This window comes from Cataglyphis hispanica, chromosome 5 (genome assembly GCF_021464435.1).
Source record: "Cataglyphis hispanica isolate Lineage 1 chromosome 5, ULB_Chis1_1.0, whole genome shotgun sequence".
NCBI lineage: Eukaryota > Metazoa > Arthropoda > Insecta > Hymenoptera > Formicidae > Cataglyphis > Cataglyphis hispanica.
The window spans coordinates 398,731-421,059 of record NC_065958.1 but is presented as its reverse complement, the minus strand read 5'-3'; the positions used below and the strand labels follow the sequence as shown (position 1 = coordinate 421,059).

The following is a 22,329-nucleotide window of genomic DNA, read 5'->3' as shown; positions in this document are numbered from 1 at the left end:
TTAATATATCGGGACGTAGCGAGTCGCGCGCGAATTTAACGACGAATTCGCCGCCCATAGCGCGAACGCCGCTTCGATCGTTCGTAAGAGTTCCTCGCTAGCCACTTGAAAATTCCACGTGAGTCTCGTTTTCGGCCATTTTTTCGCGAACGCGCAATCGAGAATGTCCGCTAGACCGTATCGCGGTTTGCGCATGAGATTGAGCATATCGACGTTTAACGAGCCATTACCAGGTAGTTGATAATATTCTTGAAATAGCGACAGCACGCGACGCAGAGATGTCGCGTAATCGGACGACAGCGATCCCCCGCCATCCCTTAGAAAACCGTACGCTCGCAGATAGCGGAACGCCTCCATCCTTTCCGGGTCGATCGGCGTCGCGGCGACGAGCTAGGATGTGAAGAGCCGTCTTCGTAGTCATCGCGCGGATCGAGAGCGATGCGCGAGAGACGATCGATCGCGAGATAATGGACACGATCGATTCGCGCTTTAGAGGATACGCGATATTTTTATCCTCTTCGAATTTGGATGCGTGGTGGAGAGGGAGATATTAGAGTGAGAAAAGAGAGAGGAGTAGACGCGGATGCGTCGATGATTTGTTCGAGGAAATAGGTTTCCTTCGACGGCAACGAAGGTCAGTTGAGTATCCGGCATACGCCTTTTCTAAGAAATTTTCAAGTTTTTCTATTTTTATTATTTTATCTTTAAGAAAGGATATTGAAGGTTAAAGGAGGAATAGTCATAGTTAGCGATTATCCCGGAAGAAGAATGTGATCGTATCGCGACATCCGCGCGTTGATCTTTATAAGATGCGCGATCGTTTCGAAAAACGTTAGACAGTGTTTTCGTGAAGATAAGGAGTATATTCAATATGGATTTGCTCGAGCAGATGGCGAAGGTCGAGGAATCCGTGAAGGCTGCGCGGGAGATGCTCGCGAAGCACTCTCGATTGCCTAGAAGTAAACGAGTCGACGAACCGTTCGACGCTAATATGCTCGACAGGATGACGGAGATCTGCGTTGCTGTGGATACCGCGGAGAAGATGTTAGCGGAATATAATAGTTTGTTAGAGAGAGAACGAGCGAAGGGACTGCTCGACGCGAAGATGATAAGAGAGATCGCTTCGATCCACGAGTCTTTTAAAGCCACGGAGAAGACCTATCTCGAATTTATGACGAAGACGAGGAACGCAGTCGCGCGAGCGAAACGTGCGAGTAGAGGGATCGGTTCGGGAAGGGATTCGAGAATTCGGCGAATCATCGAAGATCGAAAAGGAGTGATGTCGTGAGTATCGTATGCGTTGTAACGCGTAAAGATTAATATATTCTTCGATATATAATAACGATCGTTTTTCTTTTCTCTTTCAGAGATGCTGATTTTCGCGCTCGTCAATCGCTTGCGTTTCGCGATACGAGTAAAAAATGTGTATCGATTTTTTGAAATAAATATGATTAAAATGTATATCTAGTAAAATCTTTTTTATTAAATTTACTTTTCCTTTTTACAACGATTCGAATATTTAGAAGATTCTCGAGTCTCTTTTATCTTCAATTTTCTATTTTCAGTATTATTATCTTAAAGAAAAATGCTGTTAGAGTTGTACCGCGATATCCACGTGTTAATCCTTATAAGACACGCGACCAGCGTTAACGTCAAAAATGTTATTATTCGCGAAGCTGTCAAGAAGTGTAATATAATGGATTTGATCAATCGTTTAGTAAAATCGTCGGAATATGTGACGATAAATGCCGATTTAATAGCAATTAAATCGAACATTTTACAAGATATCGCGACTGATTTACGCGAGGAAGCTGAAGGAGTGTTAAAGGAAAGTCTTGAATTTTTTAAAATCGAATTTCGCGTGGAGGGCCGCGACGAAATTCTAGAATAAATGTAAGTATTAGACGCGCGAAAATATTTATCTTTTTATCTTTTTTTTTGTTTATTTATTTGCTTTTTTGTTTTTTAGAAACAAAATAGAGGATTCTATTAGGATGGCGCGAGAGACGCTCTTCGATTTGACTACCAAATCGAGACCGATAGCGGCGCAGGAGGCCGGACCATCGGTGAGTTTCGAGAAGGTTGAAGTGTCTGCGAGCGAGAGCGAGAACGCGTAGCGCGGTGATTATTTGTGTGATCTCATAATTTAAACTATCTATTATGTAAAAAATTTATTCGTTAATAACGATTTTATTTACAGAGAAAATGGAGAGTTTCTCGTACGCGTTCATGTGTATTTTTATATATATATTTTCTTATATATTTTATTATTACATTTATATTTTATTATTACATATATATTTTATTATCTATACACGTTTATTATAAATTATATACATTTTATTATAAATTATATACATTTTATTATACATTTTTATTTTACATTTTATTATAAATTATATTATAAATTATATTATAAATTATATTTTATTATACATTTTATAAAATAAAATTGCTTATAATTTCAAACGATGTGATTTAACTTTCCGTGTTTTCACTTCCTTTCCCGCATAGTCTATCCTTTTCTAATTAGTCTCGCGAAACGTCGTATCTCGCCTCGTTCTTGTCTCGCGCTACGCTTTGCTCTTATCGCGATCGCGATAAGTAAAGGAAGATTCGTTCGCGTAATAATACGTATAAATTTTATTTCTATTTTTTTATCGCGCGATGCGTAATTTACGGAGGTAGAAGATATGCGGTAAACGATTATCGTTGTATTAATATGTATATTTAAAAAACAAATACATTTTTTAAATAAGATATATAATTAAAAAACAAATACATTTTTTAAATAAGGTATATAATTAAAAAGTTTATAATAATATATTGTGGTTTATAATATGATATAATAACCGCAATAAGTAAAGAAAGATTCGTTCGCGTAATAATACGTATAAATTTTATTTCTATTTTTTTTATCGCGCGATGCGTAATAAATGTTACGGAGGTAGAAGATATGCGGTAAATGATTATCGTTGTATTAATATGTATATTTAATAAATATGATAAATATGATAAATAATGTGATATAATAATATGATATAATAATAAGATATAATAATATGATATAATAATATGATATAATATGATAAATAATATAATATGATATACAATTAAATATTGTTCAAACCATTGTTTCGCTCTAACCAACAGTCATGCAATTTGCATACGTTCTCTAATGCGCAATTCTTCGTGTGATATCCGCAGCGAAGGGCCCGCGAAGCGTTCAATGTTTCCAGTCGATCGATATCGTCGAAGTCGGCGTCGATGGTCTCGACGGTGACGTCGCAATCCTCGACGTTTTCTAGGATCTCACATTTTCTAGGTAAGCCACTTCTTCTTTTCATAGCCTTTGACGTATACACGTGCCGTGAAATCGGGACTAGTTCCACGGCAAACGGCGTCTCGAACGAGTCTCTTCATTGATCCGTAATTAACATGTCCACCGTTCCACTTTAATTGGTGGTGATTTGTGATTAACCAACAAGCTTGCGTTTTCTCCACCTTCGTTAATAAATTCCACGACATTGAAAGATGTGATACGTTAGCTCTTTACCGTTTTTTAATATAGCAATCTCTTTCGCGATAAATTTTTCATTGACGATAAAACCTTGGAGGTCGGCGAAGATCGGCGTGTCCATCTTCGTTGCGAGTCGAAGTTAGAATGCTCGTGTTCGAGATTGCAACAATCTCGAACTTCGCATGTTGTTGCCGCTCGACCGCGTCATCGCCGCGCGCGCGATGCGGCGGTGCAAGGCAGCGTTTCTGCGATCGAGCGAAAACGCGCGGCATCAACAAACATCGTCGCCCTTCTCGAAGGATCTAAGATAAAATTGTAACAAACAAGTCACATAAAAACTGTCGGCGGAAGTGAGTAAATTTCGGGAACCTTCTGGATCCTTCGAGAAGGCGACGACCTTATAAAAGCGAGCCGACAACCGAGCTCGGCGCATTCCGCTCAGAGTAATCGACGCGTGTACGCTATTCAGGTGATAATAGAAATTCGGTTTCGTTTATAGAAATAGTCGTATATTTCAGTGCCGTTGTGTGACTACCGGAGTTATTCCGAGACAGACGATTTATCGCTGTTCATCCGCCGCGTGCGAATTACAGTCATATGACACGTGTATTTAATCTTGTAAAAAGTGTACATATTATATTCGTCTTAGAATTAATCGCGTCTCGATACTCGCGGGTGCGTTTGTCCGTCGGCCGTCTCATTTCGCGCTTGTCTTTTCGGAGCAAGCTCGCTCGCACGTTCACACATAACTTTCGCGCACAATAATAAAATTTAATATATATGATAATAATAATTTAATATAGTAAAAAACATATATATAATAAAAAGTCCGCGAGTCGGAAAAGCATTTAATGCTGTCGTACATAATAAATTCATCGTCGCCCGTTGCCTTCAGGTATCAGCTCGATGAAAGCGAGAAGGAAACAGAAAGCGTAGCATCTGTTCTTCTCTATTCTCCGAAACTCAGGCCGAAACGCAGGCCGCACATGTACGCGGTTTATACTTGTGTGCGTGTCGCGAGCCGTGGGCAGGGACCTGATTTTGGCTTCCCTGGGTGGAACGAGACTCTCTTATTTATATACGAATCGATCGTCGTCGATCGCGCAGTAGCGAATCGCGCGCGGCCGATCGAGATGTTTATCCTACTACTAGACAGCGAAGACATACTCGAGCTCACCACCGAGCAGTTGCGGTTTATCCCGAAGACGATCCTGCTGCGACATTTCGGTCGTTATGAGGATCGAGTGTGGGAGAGACTGCCCGAACATATAAAAGCGGACGCGGAGGTACGGCACTACCGTCGATGCCTAGAACACTACAATCGTCCCTGGCAACGAATGCATATCGACGGACCTGCGCCGCTCATTAAGGATTGCGGCGACTGCAATTCTTGAAGCGGAACGGTGTAATCGGTGATATCGGTGGTGCGGGTTTATTGAACACAGCGATAAACGCGCTGCCCTTCGAGCTACACATACCGGGCTATCAATTCTGCGGGCCGGGTACTCGTCTCGCGAAGAGACTCGCGCGAGGCGATCAATCCGTTGAACGCGGCCTGCCGCGAGCACGATATCGCGTACTCGCGAAGCAGCGATCTCGCCGATCGACACGTCGCCGATCGAGCGCTCGCTGAAAGAGCGCGCGAGCGCATCGCGGCGAGCGATTCGACCTTAGGCGAGAGAGCCGCTGCAACGCCCGTATGGGCGGCTATGAAGACAAAGACGAAGTTCGGAATGGATGCGCTCGCGAGAACGAAGAGAAAGAAGAGCGGGAGGAGGAGAACGACAGCTACGATGAAACGAACGCTTTCCGTAGCGAAACGTGGCGGCTTCTTACCCCTGTTACCGTTGCTGGGAGTTCTCGGTTCCTTGGCTAGAGGAGCGGCGGGAATCGCGAGAGCGATGAACGATGGCAAAGCGGCGCGACGGCGGCTGGAGGAGCTGCAGCATCACAATCGCGCGATGGAAGGGGCGCATCTTCGACGAGAAAAAGAGTGAACGTTAAAAGAAAAAAGCGGAAGGTCGCTAGGGATTCTTCTATCCGTCGGCGCAACGACGGACGAACAGTTGAATTGCGCCGCGATACTCCCGCGCGTGCCTCACTTCAGAGGCGTGTTTATCCGCGACGCTCTTCCAATGCGAGTGCGCCGTAACGAGAGCGGTATCGTTAATTTAGACAACGCGTCGAGACCGGGCACTCATTGGGTGGCGTACGCGAAGAAGGGCGATGACAGTTTCGACAATCTTCGTCCGCCGCGCAAACTCGAACGATATCTCAGTCGCGATACGACTATTCGATACAATCGTAATTCTCAACAAACGAGCGATCAGAGCATCTGCGGGAAGGACAATTGTGCCTGAGATTTTTCCGAGAGATCGATTGGAAAATTTTTCGGCTATAATATCGGATCGTTCGTCGATGGAAAGCAGTTTGCTCGCGCTCATCAATTATGTCTCTGACTCTTACGCTATCCGGACGAAGCAGCGATCTCACGTCGAGTTATTTACCGCATCTGGATCTGAGTGATGACGATTATGATTTAGGTCTCATTAATTTCGAGAACTACAACACGATACCGAATGTAAATTCTACGAACAATAAATTTTACTTCGACGATAACGACGAGATTATCGCGATTTCCGTCGGATATTACGAGTTATAAACGCGTATCTAAAAGCCGCGATTCGTCGCAAACGGCCGACGAAAGAAGAGGAGCGAAAGCGAGACGAGAGCGAGAAAGAACCGAAAACGAGACACAAGGATGACGATTACATATACAACGTCGACGACCGCGGCGACGATCTTTTCGATGACGACGAAAATGGCAAGAGGAGCGAACGCACTATAGCGCTTCGCGGGAACGATAACACCATGAGAAGCGAGATCAAGTGTGCGTATCGCGTAAATTTTACTAAACCCGACAATATCGATTCTTATTAGGTTTCTCGTCTCGTATACAACCGAATAGATAGTACGCTTCCGATAAACCGGTAAATATTATGGCCGTTAACGTTATTCCCGTAGAGTGCAACATCACGACAGGGGCGTATGACAAATCCGTCCACACCATACACGAGTTCGCGCCGAACGTTCCGCCCGGATATAAAGGAAATTCTCGCGCGGATCATTTACCTCCCGATCATCGCGCGAATCATCACCGATATAACCATGCGCATCGTGGATCAGAACGGAAAGTCGATTGATTTTCGAGGCGAAGAGATAACGATTCGTCTGCACGCGCGACGAAGAAGATAGACGCGTGCGATGCTCGTTGTGAACGAGAGAAGCGCGCCCATCGTAGCGTAGTTATCCCTAAACGCGAAGAAAGGAAGGGAAAGAGAAGGGGAAGATTAACCGTAGCTAACGCGACTTTTCTGCGCTCCTTGGGTTTCGTCGTTCCGAAAACGGCTTGCGTAAAAGCAAAAATGAGCGACATCTTGAGTATCGCCGGAGAACCGATCTTCGACGATCGCATCGTCAAAATCGAGATTCACACGTATAACCCTTACGCCAATACCACATTTGGAAATAGCGACAAGATACGAATTCCTATACAACAACAGGATTTGTACACGTTAAATTGCGAGAGTTTTCTCTACATCGAAGGCAAACTCGAGTCGAAGAAAACATCGGACGCCGAGGGCGAAAGCTTGACGAGACTGGTTAACTATTGCGCCGCGTTTATGTTCGAGGAGATTCGTTACGAGCTCGATGGAGTGGAGATCGATCGAAGCAGAAACGTAGGAATAACGATCAAAAACTACGCGTCGCTGACGGTCGAGAGAAGCAATATACTGCATAACGCCAGATGGGACTTCGCGGCGAAGAATCATTCGATCGATGATTTTAACTTTTTTTTGCGTACCTCTCAGCGTGTTGCTAGGTTTCTGCGAGGATCACAAGCGCGTCGCGCGATCAACGCGCGACACGAACTTATCTTAATACGAGCGCGCAACGATCACAATTGTCTCGTATCGCGCGAATCTCACGAACCTAAGATCGTTCTATTTAAGATACAATGGTGAATGCCTCACGTAGTGTTAAACGATGTTAATATATTAGCGCTATTGCGTACATTGGACAGCGGAAGATATCTGAACGTCGCTTTTCGTTCGTGGGATCTCTACGAGTTTCCGCTTCTACAGAGCACGACCAAACACTCGTGGGCGGTTAAAGCGGCGACGCAGCTCGAGAAACTGCGATACGTTATCTTCGCGCTGCAATCTGGAAAGAAGAACGTTCCGCTCAGGATCCTTCCCTGTTCGACGATTGTAAACTAACCAATGTTAAACTGTATCTTAATTCGGATTTTTAACCCTATGACGATATGAATCTGAATTTCGAAAAAAATAAAATCGCAGTGCTGTACATGTACTCGAAATTTCGATAAACGTATTACGGATGCGATAAAGACGAAGTGCTTTTTAATTTGGCCAAATTTAAAACGTGTCCGATAGTAGTCATCGACTGTTCTCGACAGAACGAATCCAGTAAGAGCGCCACAGTGGACGTTCGTATAGAGTTCGACTGGAAGGAGAACGTTCCCTCTAACACCACAGCCTACTGTCTCATTATTCACGATCGAGTGGTAGAGTATAATCCGCTTACCAACGTTGTGCGCAGAATCGTGTAAAATAATCTAGTACAGCGATAAATAAAAAAATATGAAGGGATAATAAAGTGCTTAAAAAGAGAAAATCTAGAGAAGCGAACACTCTAACTTCGACTCGCGACGAAGATGGATACGCCGATCTTCGCCGACCTCCAAGGTTTTATCGTTAACGAAAAATTTGTCGCGAAAGAAGTCGCTATATTGAGAAACGGTAAAGAGTTAACACATCGCATCTTCCGCGCGCCAATGTCGTGGAATTTGTTAACGAAGACGGAGAAAACGCAAGCTTGTTGGTTGATCACCAATCATCATCAACTGAAATGGAATGGTGGACACGTCAATTACGGATCGATGAAGAGACTTTTTCGAGACGCCGTTTGCCGTGGAACTAGTCCCGATTTTACCATGCGCATATACGTCAAAGGCTACGAAAAAAAAGTGGCTCACCGAGATCCTAGAAGACGTCGAGGATCGCGACATCGCCGTCGAGACCATCAATGTCGACTTCGATGACATCGGTCGACTGGAAATATTGAACGCTTTGGGGGCTCTTCGCTGCGGATATCACGCGAAGAATTGCGCGTTGGAGAACGTTTGCAAATTGCACGACTGGTGGTTAGAGCGGAACAACGGTTTGAACAATATTTAATTTTAATGTATTATATAATCATAAACTACATTCTATATATTATCAAATTGTATATCGTATTATAAATCATACAATATATTATCATATTATATATCATTATATTAATATTATAAACTATTTAATTATATATCTTATTTTAAAAAATGTATTTGTCATATTTAAATATACGTATTAATGACAACGATAATTGTTCACCGCATATCTTCCACCTCTATATTGTTTAATATTTTAAATACTTTATACTTTACACGGAATAAAAATTTTTTCGTACTATTATACGAATGAATCTTCCATATCTATCGCGACCGCGATGGATAACGCAGCGTGGCGCGAGACAAGATTCGACGAGACTAATTAGAGAAGGATAGACTATGCGCGAGAAAGGAAGGGGAGACGCGGAGAGTTAAATCGCATTGTTTCAAAAGATCCTATTTTATTAGAGAGATAGCGCACGGTTATAAGATAAGTGGAAAGGAAGCGCAGAAATTATTAACACTTTTTATATAATATGCATATAATATTTATTTAAAATAAGACATGCGTATGTAATATTTATTTAAAATACAACATGCATATGTAATATTTATTTAAAATAAGACATGCGTATAATATAAAATGCGTGTATTTATAAAATATGTAATTTATAATAAAGTGTATGCGTAATTTATAATAAACGCGTATATATAATAAAATGTATAAATAGGAAATCTAGGCCGCTTCTAACCCACTTCGCTCTTAAGAAACGCTGTAAGAGTAAAAGAGACGGGTATATAAAAAAGTAATATATATATATTTATATATATAAATATATATAAATAGAAAGATATCTCAGAGGTGAGTGGACGGCACGGCGGTAGGAGAGGCGGGGTACGTATGGCGAGGGAGGCGTGGGACGGGGGTGTCGCGCGCCGTCGTAGGCGAGGGGTGGAGGAGGGGCGAGGGGGGTATGGTTTCGAAGGACGATTCGCGGTTTTCTTATCGGCGCGGTTTAGAGCGCGATGCGTCTAATTAGAGGGCGATGCGTCGATCGCGGTTTCTTTTACGGGCGCCGCTTCGAGCGCGCGTGTACTCTCTTTTAAGATATATTTATTATTTTAATACTTTCTTATCGGCGCCGCTTTTGCGACGTATCGACGATGCGACTACGCGGATGGACGCGTTTATATTTATTCTTTTAGCGCGCGATATAACTCTTAGGAGCGAGGATAGCGGGACGCTCTCAAGGACGATTCGCGGTTTCCTTGTCGGCGCCGCTTTTGCGACGGTGATTACGCGGATAGATGTGTTATTTAGAGAAATAATTCGAGCGTATACTCTCTTTTAAGATATATTTATTATTTTCATACTAATACATAATATATTTTTACATAATATATTTATTATTTTAATACTAATACATAATATATTTTTACATAATATATTTATTATTTTAATACTAATACATAATATATTTTTACATAATATATTTTTACATACTATATTTATTATTTTAATACTAATACATAATATATTTTTTAATATATTTTTATAAAATAGTATAAAAGCGCGAGTACATAGACGCGTTACGAATTTCCGAAGAACAGAGCCTGCAGCTCGCAATCGATCAGCTCGTTGCGGTTGAAGTTCTCGTCGTCGCGTATCGTCGCGGGAATGAGCGCGGGATCTCGAACTCCCGCCGCTACGTCGAGGAAACGAGCCAGTTTGTTGTCGGTGTAGACGGTTAAACAGTTTAAGGACGTAATGAGGCAGTTGACGCAATGCTCCAGACGCAATACGTATAAGACGGTGTTTCTCTATGTAGCCAGACGAGCGTTGGGCGTTTCGAGACGGAGGATTCGGAGATTGTTCAGTCTGCTGAATCGAAGCGTCAATTGCCCGATGTATATCGGCACCGGAGGACGCGTCTCCTCGCGCTCGTCGGGGAGAAAGTACGACCCGAGCACGGATCGTAGATCGAGCAGCTCCTTCCACTTATCTGGCGTTAGAGAGATCTCTGCCCTGATTATCTCCGAGAATGATTTCCACGAACGAGGGTCGACCGACGTTGATGCAGACTTCTAGATGCTTGTATCCCGTTTTCGTTAATGAGTAGCATCTTCCCAAGATTCTGAGAGATCGCGCGATCGCGTCGCGTCTCGGCGTTCGGTCGCTGTCTCGTCTGAAAGAAGGCGGACGCGAATGATAGAGGAAGAGTCGTTGAGGCAGTGAGGGATATTCGCGGGGAAGATTCTCGATGTTCTTATCCGTTGTTCGTTCGAGCTCTCTTGGAATATCCCGCGTCGTCCTCGCGGTTCCTTTCGGGGAGCCTCGATTGATCCTCGAAGGAGCGTCGCTGTTGCGACTGTCCCGTCGTCGCGTACATTCTCGTTTCTTTCGCGAGTTTCAGCGGCCGTCGTTGACAATGAAGCTCTTAACGGCGGGATGGTCTTTATATATTCGCGTCGAAATTGCCCCCCTTCTTCGTGCCTTTGTATTCTATTTTTAAAGAGATTACGAGGTGCGGCCTCAATCGTCCTCGTCGACGCTCTCTGTCGCGTCGTCGAGGTGATAGATGCGACCGAGGAGATCACGCAATTGGCGCAGGAGTCCGTCCGTGGGGCACTCGATGCCGAGAACGCGCGGGTCGAAGAGACCCGCCGAGGTTACGATGTTTTTAAATTCATTGAACGCGTAAAATTGGCGCTTAGCGAAAAAATACAGATTACCGTCGACATATCGAAGGGCCGACGTTATCGCGGATGATATTCCGGGAAATATATCTTTTAACGGAGCGTGTTTAATGATCAGCGAGCGACACTCGTCGATTTCCGCTACTTTGTCGTCGTCGTAGATAGCGTAGGTTCGTCCCGAGTGCGCGTTTACTGCGGCGTTGATCCTAGCGTTTCGAGGAAATCCGATGCTGTGAAGGGATCTGGGCCAACCCGGTTTCAATCTAAGACTGGGATATTCCGCGAGATAGATTTTGTCGTCAGCGAATAGCGCGAGATCGCCGGAGGTTTTTTAATACGCGGCGGATAGACGCGTAAAGTTGCTCTGGAGAAACGTCGCGTATTCCGTTATCATCATGGGCTTACCGTAACGTTTCTCGGTTAGGTCGATCGACCATAAGTTGCGTCGATTGGATATATATAAACGCCGATTCATTATTAAGGCTACGTCTAAAGATCCGCGCGCGACGGATCGGTCGACGCGAGATCGGTCGTCGCGAGCGCCGCGGTGGTAACGGGTGTCGCGGTGGTCGCGGGAATCGCGGGGTGATCCCCGTCGTCGCGAGATCCGTACAGATTCTGTATAGCGAGAATATCCTCCACGCTTAGCTTGACCGGATATTGAAGCTCGTTGTCGGGTATATACGGAAACATCACCGAGTCGTTGCGCATACTGTGTTGCAGACCTAAGGTGTGACCGATTTCATGAGTTAACGTTAGAAGTAGATGATACTTGTTAGAAGGATTCTTGTTCAAGTGCACGTGCCACGGTTCCTCGTCGTCGACGTGCACCTCCGAGGAGAAATCGGCCATTCCGATGGGGAGGAACGCGTGAGCGAGGGCCCCGTCCGGACCTTCGAAGACAGCCGGACAGACGTCGCCGTTTTCGACGTTCGCGTAAGTGTGAGCGCCCGTTCGATACGATATCAATATATCGGGATGTAACGAGTCGCGCGCGAACCTTAACGACGAACTCGTCGCCCATAGCGCGAACGCCGCTTCGGTCGTTCGTAAGAGTTCCTCGCTAGCCACTTGAAAATTCCACGTTAGGCGCGTCTTCGGCCACTTTCTCGCGAATGGGCTGTACGCGCGATTGGGTATGTCCGCTAGACCGCATCGCGGTTTGCGCATAAGATTGAGCGTATCGATGTTTAACGCTCCATTACTAGGTAATTGATAATATTCTTGAAACAGCGACAGCGCGCGACGCAGAGACGTCGCGTTGGCGGACGACAGTGATCCCCCGTCGTCCCTCAGAAAACCGTACGCTCGCAGAAAGCGGAGCGCCTCCGTCTTCTCCGGGTCGACCGGTGTCGCGGCGACGAGCGTCGTCGCTAGAACGAGAAGAGCCGTCTTCGCGGCCATCGCGCGGATCGAGAAGCGCGAGAGACGATAGATCGTGAGGTATCGGACGCGATATATCGGACGCGAGATACCGGACGCGATTGATTCGCGCCTCAGAGGAAACGTCTATCCTCGTCGAATTTGATACGAGGTGGAAGGGATATATTAGAGCGAGAAAGGAGAGAAGAACGAACGCGTCGACGATTCGCACGAGGGGGGGAAGTTTCCTCCGACGGCGGCGAAGGTCGGAGTATCCGGGATACGCCTCTCTCAGGGATCCTCGAGTCTCTCTGTCCTCGAGTCTCTTCGTCCTCGCGATTTCTATTTTTATCCGCGAAAGAGGATATTGAGGGTTAAACGAGGAACGGTCGCAGTTAGCGATTATCCCGGAAGGAAGATGCGGCCGCGACGTCCGCGCGTCGATCTTTATAAGAAGCGCGATCGCTTCGAGAAACGTCGAGAAGTGTTTTCGCGCGCGAAGTTAATAGATACTCGATATGGATCTGATCGAGCAGATGAGGAGGATCGAGGAGTCTGTGAAGGCCGCACGGGAGGCTCTCGTGAGGCACTGTCGTTCGCCTAGGAGCGAACGAGACGACGAATCGTTTGACGCTAGTATGCTAAACAGACTGTTGGAGATGAACGTTGCCGTGGATAACGCCGAGAGACTGCTGTCGGACTACAATCGTTTGCTGGAGGAGAAGCGAGCGAGGAGACCGCTCGACGCGGAAGCGGTGAGGGAGATCGCAGAGATCGACGAGTCCTTCAGATCCGCGAAGGCGACGTTCTCCGACTTCATGAGGAAGACGAGGATCGCGGTGACTCGAGCGGAACGCGCGAACGGAGTGGCCCGCGAATCGCCGAGGAGCGGCGAGGAGGAGTGACGTCGTGAGTATCGCGCGAGTCGCGCTTATATTTCATACGCGCGAAGATTAATTCGCTAATAACGATCGTCTTTCGATTTTCAGAGAGGCGGATCCTCGCGCTCGTCGAACGAGCGCGTTTCGCGATGCGAGCGAGATGTGTATCGAATCCGCAATAAATAAAATTGAAAATTATATCGAGTGCGATCTTTTTTATCGTTCGCTTTTAAAGCTTCCTCCTACGACGATTCGACGGATCTTTAGAGGATTCTCGAGTCTTCTTTGTCCCTTTATCTTCGCGCTGTTTTATTTTTAACGTCGTTATCCTAATAAGAAAAGGAAGATGCGGTTCGAGTCGTACCGCGATATCCGCGTGTTGATCCTTATAAGATGCGCGGTTGCCTTTGAGAGCGCCAAAGCGTCTCGATTCGCGAGGTAGCGCGAAACGATGGATCTCGTAAATCGTATGATTAAATCGTGCGAGTACGTTACGATTAACGGCGATTTAATAGCTCTTAAGGCGTGCGTTTTGCAAGATGTGGCGACCGATTTAAAGGAGGAAGCGGAGGGTATATTGAAGGAGAGTCCCGACTCCTTTCAGGTCGAGTTTCGAATAGAGGGAAGCGACGAGATCTCGAGGACGATGTGAGTGTTCGACGCGCGAAAACGCGTATCTTTTATTTCTAATTATTTCTAATTATTTTTTAGAAACAGGATAGAGGACTGTATGAAGAGCGCGCGAGAGGCGCTCTTCGAACTCGTCGAAAAGACGAGGAAGATAACCGGGCAAGCCACGAGGGTTCGCGCGGCGCTGCAGCGATCGCGGCCACGAGGACGACGGACCCGCGCCGAAACGATCACGGGACGAGGGAACCGGATCCCCGTCGAAACGATCGCGGGACGAGAGGACCGGATCGTCGAGCGGCGTCGAGAACGCGTAGAGCGGTGTAATTCGTACGCTCGTATATTTTGTACATCTATATATTTTGCGCATCTATATATTTTGTATATCTATATATTTTGCGCATCTATATATTTTGCGCATCTATATATTCTATACTCTTATATTTTAAATAAAATTGTTCGCTGTTTAAAGACTCGTCCATTTCCTCTTCTTTCCCTACGGCTATCCTTCCTTAATCGGTCTCGCCGTTATCGCGGTTAAGTAAAATCGTTCGCTGTTTAAAATTTGTACATCTATATATATTCTTTACGCTTATATTTTATACGCTTATATTTTAAATGAAATCGTTCGCTGTTTAAAGACTCGTCGATTCTCTCTCTCCTCTTCTTTCCTCACGGCTATCCTTTCTTAATCGGTCTCGCCGTTATCGCGGTTAAGTAAAATCGTTCTTTGTTTAAAAGCTCGTCGATTCTCTCTCCTCTTCTCTTCCCACGACTATCCTTCCTTAATCGGTCTCGCCGTTATCGCGGTCGCGATAAACGAGGAGGATTCGTTCGCGAAGCGTTTAAAATATTTAGAGTACGCGGCGCGTTTAAAGTATCCGCTCCATCCTTCTCTCGCGCCTCGCTCCTATCGCGAGGTTGCGGTCACGATAAGAGCGAGGAGACTTCGTCCGCTCGACGGCGCGAATAAATCGTACCTCTTACGAATATATTTTTATCGCGCGATGCGCGAAGAATATAAGATATTTAATATATAAAATATTTAGGATGTAAAATATTTAGGATATAAAGTACACGCTTCTCTTCGTCGGGAAAACCGTCTCGCGACGAGTCGTTCGAGCGAAGCGACGTGAGAATGGAGAAGAGATACGGAAATTATCGTTATTATGTCATTAATACGTATATTTAAATATAACGAATACATTTTGACGCGATATATAAAATGTAGTTTATAATACGATTTATAATACGATGTAACGCAATATATAAAATGTGGTTTATAATACGATATAACGCAATATATAAAATGTGGTTTATAATACGATTTATAATACGATATAACGCAATATATAAAATGTAGTTTATAATACGATATATTATATAGTTTATAGTACGATTTATAATGCGATTTATAATACGATATAAATGTGGTTAATAATACAAATGATTGTATAAATGATTATATTAATAATTATATATTACACATTGCTCAAATCATCGCGTCGCTTCAACCACCAATCGCGCAATTTACACACATTCTCCAACGCGCAATTCTTCGCGTGATATCCGCAGCGAAGAGCCCGCGAAACGTCCAGAGTTTCCAGTCGACTGATATCCTTGTAATCGGCGTCGATGGTCTCCACGGTGACGTCGCGATCCTCGGCGATGTTTCCCAGAATCTCGGCGAGCCACTTTTTCTTGTCGTGCCCCTTAACATATATACGAGTCGCGAAATCGGGACTAGTCTCGCGGCAGATAGCGTCTCGAACGAGTCTCCTCGCCGATCCGTAATCGACGTGTCCGTCGTTCCACTTTAGTTGATGGTGATTGGCAGTCAACCAACAAGCTCGCGTCTTCTCCGCCTTCGTTAACAAGTCCCACGACATCGGCGCGCGGAAAATGTGGTGCGTTAATTCCGTGCCGTTTCTTAGCACGGCTATCTCCTTTGCGACGAATTTTTCGCCGACGATAAAACCTTGAAAGTCGGCGAAGATCGGCGAGTCCATCGTCGTCGCGAGTCGAGGTTAAAATGTTCGCTTCTTTAGATTTCCTCTTTTTAAGCGTTTCGTTCTCCCTCTATATTTTTTATTTATAGCTATAACTAGATTATTCTACACGATTCTGCGCACGACGTTGGTGAGCGGATTATATTCGACCACACGATCGTGAATGATAAGACAGTAGGCTGTGGTATTAGAGGGAACGTTTTCTTTGCAATCGAACTTTATACGAACGTCTACGGTGGCGCTCTTGATCGATTTGTTCTGCCGAGAACAATCGATGACTACTATCGGACCGAACGTTTTAAATTTGACTAGATTAAAGAACGCCTCGTCTTTATCGCATCCGTAGTACGTTTTTTGAAACTTCGAATACATGTCGTATAGCACGGCGATTTTACTCTTCTCGAAATTCAGATTCATATCGTCGTAGGGATAAAAATCCGAATTAAGATACAGTTTGACGTTAGTCAGTTTGCAATCGTCGAATATAGAGGAATCCTGAGGCAGAACGTTCTTCCTTCCGGATTGCAGCGCGAAGATAACGTATCGCGGTTTCTCGAGCTGCGTCGCCGCTTTGACCGCCCATGAGTGTTTGGTCGTGCTCTGCAAAAGCGGAAACTCGTAGAGATCCCACGAGCGAAAAGCGACGCTCAGGTATCTTCCGCTATCTAATGTACGCAATAGCGCTAATTTATTAATATCGTTTAACACTACATGAGGCATTCGCCATTGTATCTTCAGTAGAAGAATCTTAGGTTCGTGCGATTCGAGCGATACGAGACAATTGTGATCGTTGCGCTCTCGTATTAAGATGAGTTCGTGTCGCGCGTTAATCACGACGCGTTTGTAATCTTCGCAGAAACCTAGCAACACGCTAAGAGGTACGCAGAAGTTAAAATCGTCGACCAAACGACTCTTCGCCGCGAAGTCCCATCCGGCGTTCTGCAATATCCTGCTTTTCTCGACCGTCAGCAACGCGTAATTTTTGATCGTGCTTGTTATTCCAACGTTTCTGTTTTGATCTCCACTCCACCGAGCTCGTAGCGAATCTCCTCGAACATAAACGCGACGCAATTGTTCACTAGTCTCGCCGAACTCTCCCCCTCCGCATCCGACGATCCCTTCGACTCGAGTCTACCCTCGACGTAGAGAAAACTTTCGCACGGTAACGTGTACAAATCCTGCTGTTGTATGGGAATTCGTATCTCGTCGCTATATCCAAACGTGGTATTGGCGTAAGGATTGTACGTGTGAGTCTCGATCTTGACGATGCGATCGTCGAAGATCGGTTCTCCGGCGATACTCAAGATGTCGCTCATTTCGATTCTACAGAGTCGCTCTCGGGACGACGAAACCCAAGGAGCGTAGAAAGGTCGCGTTAGCGACGGTTAATCTTCCGCCTCTCTTCTCCCTTCTTCTCTTCGCGTCTAGGGGCGACGCTACGGCGACGACGTTTCTCGCGTTCGACTCGTTCACGACGAGCATCGCGAGTCTCTCTATCTTCTTCGTCGAACGTGCAGACGAATCGTTATCTCCTCCCCTCGAAAATCGATCGACTTTCCGTCCTGGTCGACGACGCGCACGGTTATATCGGTAACGGTCCGCGCGATGATCGGGAGGTAAATGATTCGCGCGGGGATCTCCGACACTTTATATCCGGGCGGAACGTTCGGCGCGAACTCGTGTATGGTGTGCGCGGATTTGTCATTGTGATACGCCCTTGTCGTGACGTTGCATTCTACGCGAATAACGTTAACGGCCATAATATTTACCGGTTTATCGGAAGCGTACCATTTATTCGGTTGTAGTATGCGAGACGAGAAGCCCAAATGCGATATTATTGGGTTTAGTAAAATTTATCCGATACGCGCATTTGATCTCGCTTCTCATAGTGTTATCGTTTCCGCGAAGCGTTATAGCGCGTTCGCTCTTCTCGCCCTTCTCGTCGTCGAAGAGATCGTCATCGAGGTCGTCGACGTCGTACATATAATCGTCGCCCTCGTCTCTCGTCTCCGATTTCTCCTCGCTCCGTTTTCGCTCCGTCTCGCTCTCGTCTCGCTCCCGCTTTCTCGTTTGCCGTTTGCGACGAATCGCCGCTCTCAGATACGCGTCTATAGCGTTTAACTCGTAAGATCCGACGGGAATCGCGATAACCTCGTCGTTATCGTCGAAGTAAAATTTATTGTTCGCGAAATTTACATTCGGTATCGTGTTGTAAGTCTCGAAATTAGTGAGACCTAACTCGTAATCGCAATCGTTCAAATCTAGAGGCGGAAAATAGCTCGTCGTAAGAACGCTGCTTCTTCCGGATAGCGTGAGAGTCAGCGACATGATTGGCGGACGGTTACGGCCGAAAATTTTTCCAGTCGACCTCTCGGAGAAATCTCAGGCACAATTGGCCGCAAATGCTCTGATCGCTCGTCTGTTGAGAGTTACGATTGTATCGAATAGACGCGTCGCGTCCGAGATAACGTTCGAGTTCGCGCGGTGGACGAAGATTGCCGAAATTGTCGTAATACATCGCGTCGTCGCCCCTCTTCGCGTACGCCAATAAGTGCCCGGCCTCGACGAGTCGTCCAAATTAACGATACCGCTCTCGTTACGGCGCGCTCTTGTCGGAAGAGCGTTGCGCATAAACACGCCTCTGAAATGAGGCACGCGCGAGAGTATCGCGGCGCGATTTAACTGTTCGTCCGTCGTCGCGCCGACGGATGGGAAATTCTCTAGCGTTTCGCGCGAAGTTTTTTTTTAACGATTCCTCTTCTTCTCGTTGAAGACGCACCGCTTCCATGTTTGTAAGGCGCGAGGTACAAACCGCGACCTTCCATCGCGCGATTGTGGCGCTGCAGCTCCTCTAATCGCCGCCGCGTCGCCTTGCCATCGTTCACCGCTCTCGCGATTCCCGCCGTTCCTCCAGCCAAAGAACCGAGAACTCCCAGTAACGGCAACAGGGGTAAGAAGCCGCCGCGTTTCGCCGCGGGAAGCGTTCGTTTTTTCGCGGCAATTGTCCTCCTCCTCCCGCTCTTTTTTCTCTTGACTCTCGCACTCATTCCGAACTTCGTCTTCATTCTCATAGTCGCCCATATGGCCGTCGCGGCGGCTTCTTTTGCCCAAGGTCGCGTCGCTCGCCGCGACGCGCTCGCGCGCTCTCGGCGAGCGCTCGATCGGCGACGTGTCGATCAGCGAGGTCGCCGCTTCGCGAGTACGTGATGTCGTGCTCGCGGCAGGCCGCGTCCAACGGATTGCCTCGATCGCCTCGCGCGAGTCTCTTCGCGAGACGAGTGCCCGGCCCGCAAAATTGATAACCCGGTATGTGTAGCTCGAAGGGTAGCGCGTCTATCGCTCTATTCAATAAACCCGCGCCACCGATATCGCCGGTTATATCGCCGTTACGCCTCGAGAGTTGCATTCGCAGCAATCTTTAACGAGCGGCGCCGGTCCGTCGATGTGCGTTCGTTGCCAGGGACGATTGTAGTGTTCCAGGCATCTACGATAGCGCCGTATCTCCGGATCCGCTCTTATATGTTCGGGCAATCTCTCCCACACTCGATCCACGTAGCGACCGAAGTGTCGCAGCAGGATCGTCTTCAGGATAAACCGCAACTCCTCGGCGGTAAGTTCGAGGATATCGTCGCTGTCTAGTAATAGAATAAACATCTCGATCGACCGCGCGCGACTCGCTACTGCGCGATCCGCGACGATCGATTCGTATATAAATAGAAGAGTCCCGTCTCGCTTCGCGAGTGCATCGCGCACGCGCGACCATCGACGGAGATGCGCTTCGTGCGGCAGCCGATCGCGATAAAGGTGACGAATCTGGACGGTAGAGCGCGAACGGCGAACGACGCGGAGGCGCGCAGACACGGCCCTCTTCTGCCGAACGCTATTCGTTGCGTCATTTGCGGTCCCTCTAATTGCGGTAAGACGAACGCGTTGATAAGTTTGCTGGAGAGCCCGCACGACTTACGCTTCGAGAACGTTTACGTTTACTCGAAATCGTTGCAACAACCAAAATATAGATACTTAGAAAATCTATTAGCACCAATGGAAGATATCGGTTATTTTACATTTTCCAATAACTCCGACGTTATCTCGCCTAGCGAAGCGCTTCCGAATTCGATATTCGTGTTCGATGACATAGCGTGCGATAAACAGAACACCGTTAGAGAATACTTCGCTATGGGTCGACACTCGAACGTCGATTGCTTCCATCTGTGCCAAACGTACGCTAAGATACCGAAACACTTAATACGAGATAACATATTAATCGAATCTGCTGATTCTCTTTAAACAGGACGGCACTAACTTAAGACACGCATACAACGATCACGTGGACACCGACATGTCGTACGAGAATTTTCACGCGCTGTGTCGCGCGTGTTGGCAACGTAGATACGGATTTCTAGTGATAGACAAAGACAGCGCGCTTCGCAACGGCAGATACAGACGAGGATTTAACGAATTCGCCGTACCGTAGAGCGATCAGTAGTCGCGGATGCGTCAGATGGGCGCGAATGAGAGAGGATCGATTCGTTCGCGATGGCCACTAAGGATATCGACGAGCGAGAGAAAACGACGAAGGAGATAGCTAAGACGCGCGCTTCGATTCGTAGAAAACATAGAGCGTTGAAGACCGGCAAAGCGGAGAGCGAGGTCGCTATGGAGACCCGTTTCAAGCCGATCGTCGAACCGCTGCGCCGCATCGCCGAACACGCCGAACGAGACGAGCGAGACGCGATCAAACGCGAAGCGGTCGACGCCGAATCCGCGACGAGCGCGGAAGGAAAGTGGAAGAGAGAGGAATCGCCGACTCCCGCGCGCGAAAGATTCGAGGCGAAACGAGTGCGAGCGAGACGGCGATTGGAGGCCGTCTCTACTCCGTTAGACGCGTCTCCCATCTAGAGAGATCTGCTCGCGCTAGGCGAGGAGGAGACGTTCGAGAATGACCTCGATTCGCCCTCGACGCTCGAAACGTCCGTTAAACTAACTCTTCGAACTCCTCAAGGTCGTCAAATGTTGCACGGTCAGCTAGGACCGCTGGGACGAAAGTACGTGGGGACTCTGCTCGGCGGGGAAAGGTCGAGCGAGATCGATAACGTTTACGGGGTGTACATCGGCGAAGATGGCGCGATGCTCGAAGATAAGCGATTCGACGTAGACACCGACGATTCTATACTCATAAACGGAATCAGATACGTCGGTACTCCCGGTTTGTACGAATTAATCTTCAAAAGAATGCCCGACGATCTCGTTTACACCGAGAATGATAAATTAACGTACAGGAATATACTACTAACGACAAACGCTCACAGACGCGACAAAAAAGCTAGCAATCCCATTTTAGGAAATAAGGGGTACAAGTACAAGCACGTCATCGCTCCGCTTCTGCAGTACGCCGGCGCGAAGGTGGGCGCGGGCCGCGCGCCGTCGACTATGCGAGTCGCGGGAAATAGAGTCGAATACGTGCATTGGGACGATCCGAACGAGTTAGTGGATCGTCTGCGATTGCTAGACGCTTCGCGTCGAGCCGGAAACGACGCTCACGACAACGAGATTCAATCGATAATCGAGGAGCTTCGCGAAGCGGGCGCGATCCTATAAATCGATCGGTCGCGTCGCCGATCGTCGCAGTCGCGCGATGTCCGTCAACAAATTCGGCATATCTCTGAGAGAACACGGCGATGACGTCGGAAGACTACGCCCCGCTATCGAATCTCTGCGAAGTTACGTGCGCGATAACGCGTTGTGCGCGAGTTCGGCCGACGAGTACGACGCTAAAGAGCGCAAGATAAGACGCTTGGCCTCGCCGAAAGAGGACACCGACGCGACGAGCAAAAGTTACGTCGACCTCGCGTTACGCGCCGCTAGAAAGGACGAGATCGAGCACCGCGAGAACGCCGAGAAGATCGCGATTGAGAAAGGACGCGGACGAAGCGGGACAAAGCGTCGTGCTGTTGTTCACGAGATTAGCTCAGCTCGAACGCGAAATGGTTAAACGGTTAG

General features: G+C 46.9%; 3 protein-coding genes across 3 annotated transcripts; all 3 read right to left on the bottom strand.

The window, feature by feature from the left end:
• On the bottom strand, nt 1-357 carry LOC126849555 (uncharacterized). Its single transcript, XM_050591500.1, has one exon. The coding sequence runs from the start codon at nt 355-357 to the stop codon at nt 1-3; it is 357 nt and encodes a 118-aa protein (XP_050447457.1).
• An 11,582-nt stretch (nt 358-11,939) lies between these two features.
• On the bottom strand, nt 11,940-12,854 carry LOC126849554 (72 kDa type IV collagenase-like). The gene has a single exon (XM_050591499.1). It carries the CDS (start codon nt 12,852-12,854, stop codon nt 11,940-11,942), a length of 915 nt encoding a protein of 304 aa, XP_050447456.1.
• Nucleotides 12,855-16,434: 3,580 nt separating this feature from the next.
• On the bottom strand, nt 16,435-17,645 carry LOC126849553 (uncharacterized). Its single transcript, XM_050591498.1, has 2 exons — nt 17,335-17,645; nt 16,435-17,278 (listed from the first exon to the last, which is right to left on the bottom strand). The coding sequence occupies exons 1-2, from the start codon at nt 17,643-17,645 to the stop codon at nt 16,435-16,437; spliced, it is 1,155 nt and encodes a 384-aa protein (XP_050447455.1).
• Between the last annotated feature and the right edge of the window lie 4,684 nt (nt 17,646-22,329).

What these genes read in the sequence shown, in the direction of transcription:
- LOC126849555 (XM_050591500.1), bottom strand. Translation starts at nt 357, where the DNA reads ATGGAGGCGTTCCGCTATCTGCGAGCGTACGGTTTTCTAAGGGATGGC.
- LOC126849554 (XM_050591499.1), bottom strand. Translation starts at nt 12,854, where the DNA reads ATGGCCGCGAAGACGGCTCTTCTCGTTCTAGCGACGACGCTCGTCGCC.
- LOC126849553 (XM_050591498.1), bottom strand. Translation starts at nt 17,645, where the DNA reads ATGAGCGACATCTTGAGTATCGCCGGAGAACCGATCTTCGACGATCGC. An exon ending in GTGGAGATCAAAACAGAAAC is followed by an intron (nt 17,279 to 17,334) that starts GTTGGAATAACA and finishes CGAGAAAAGCAG; the next exon opens with GATATTGCAGAACGCCGGAT.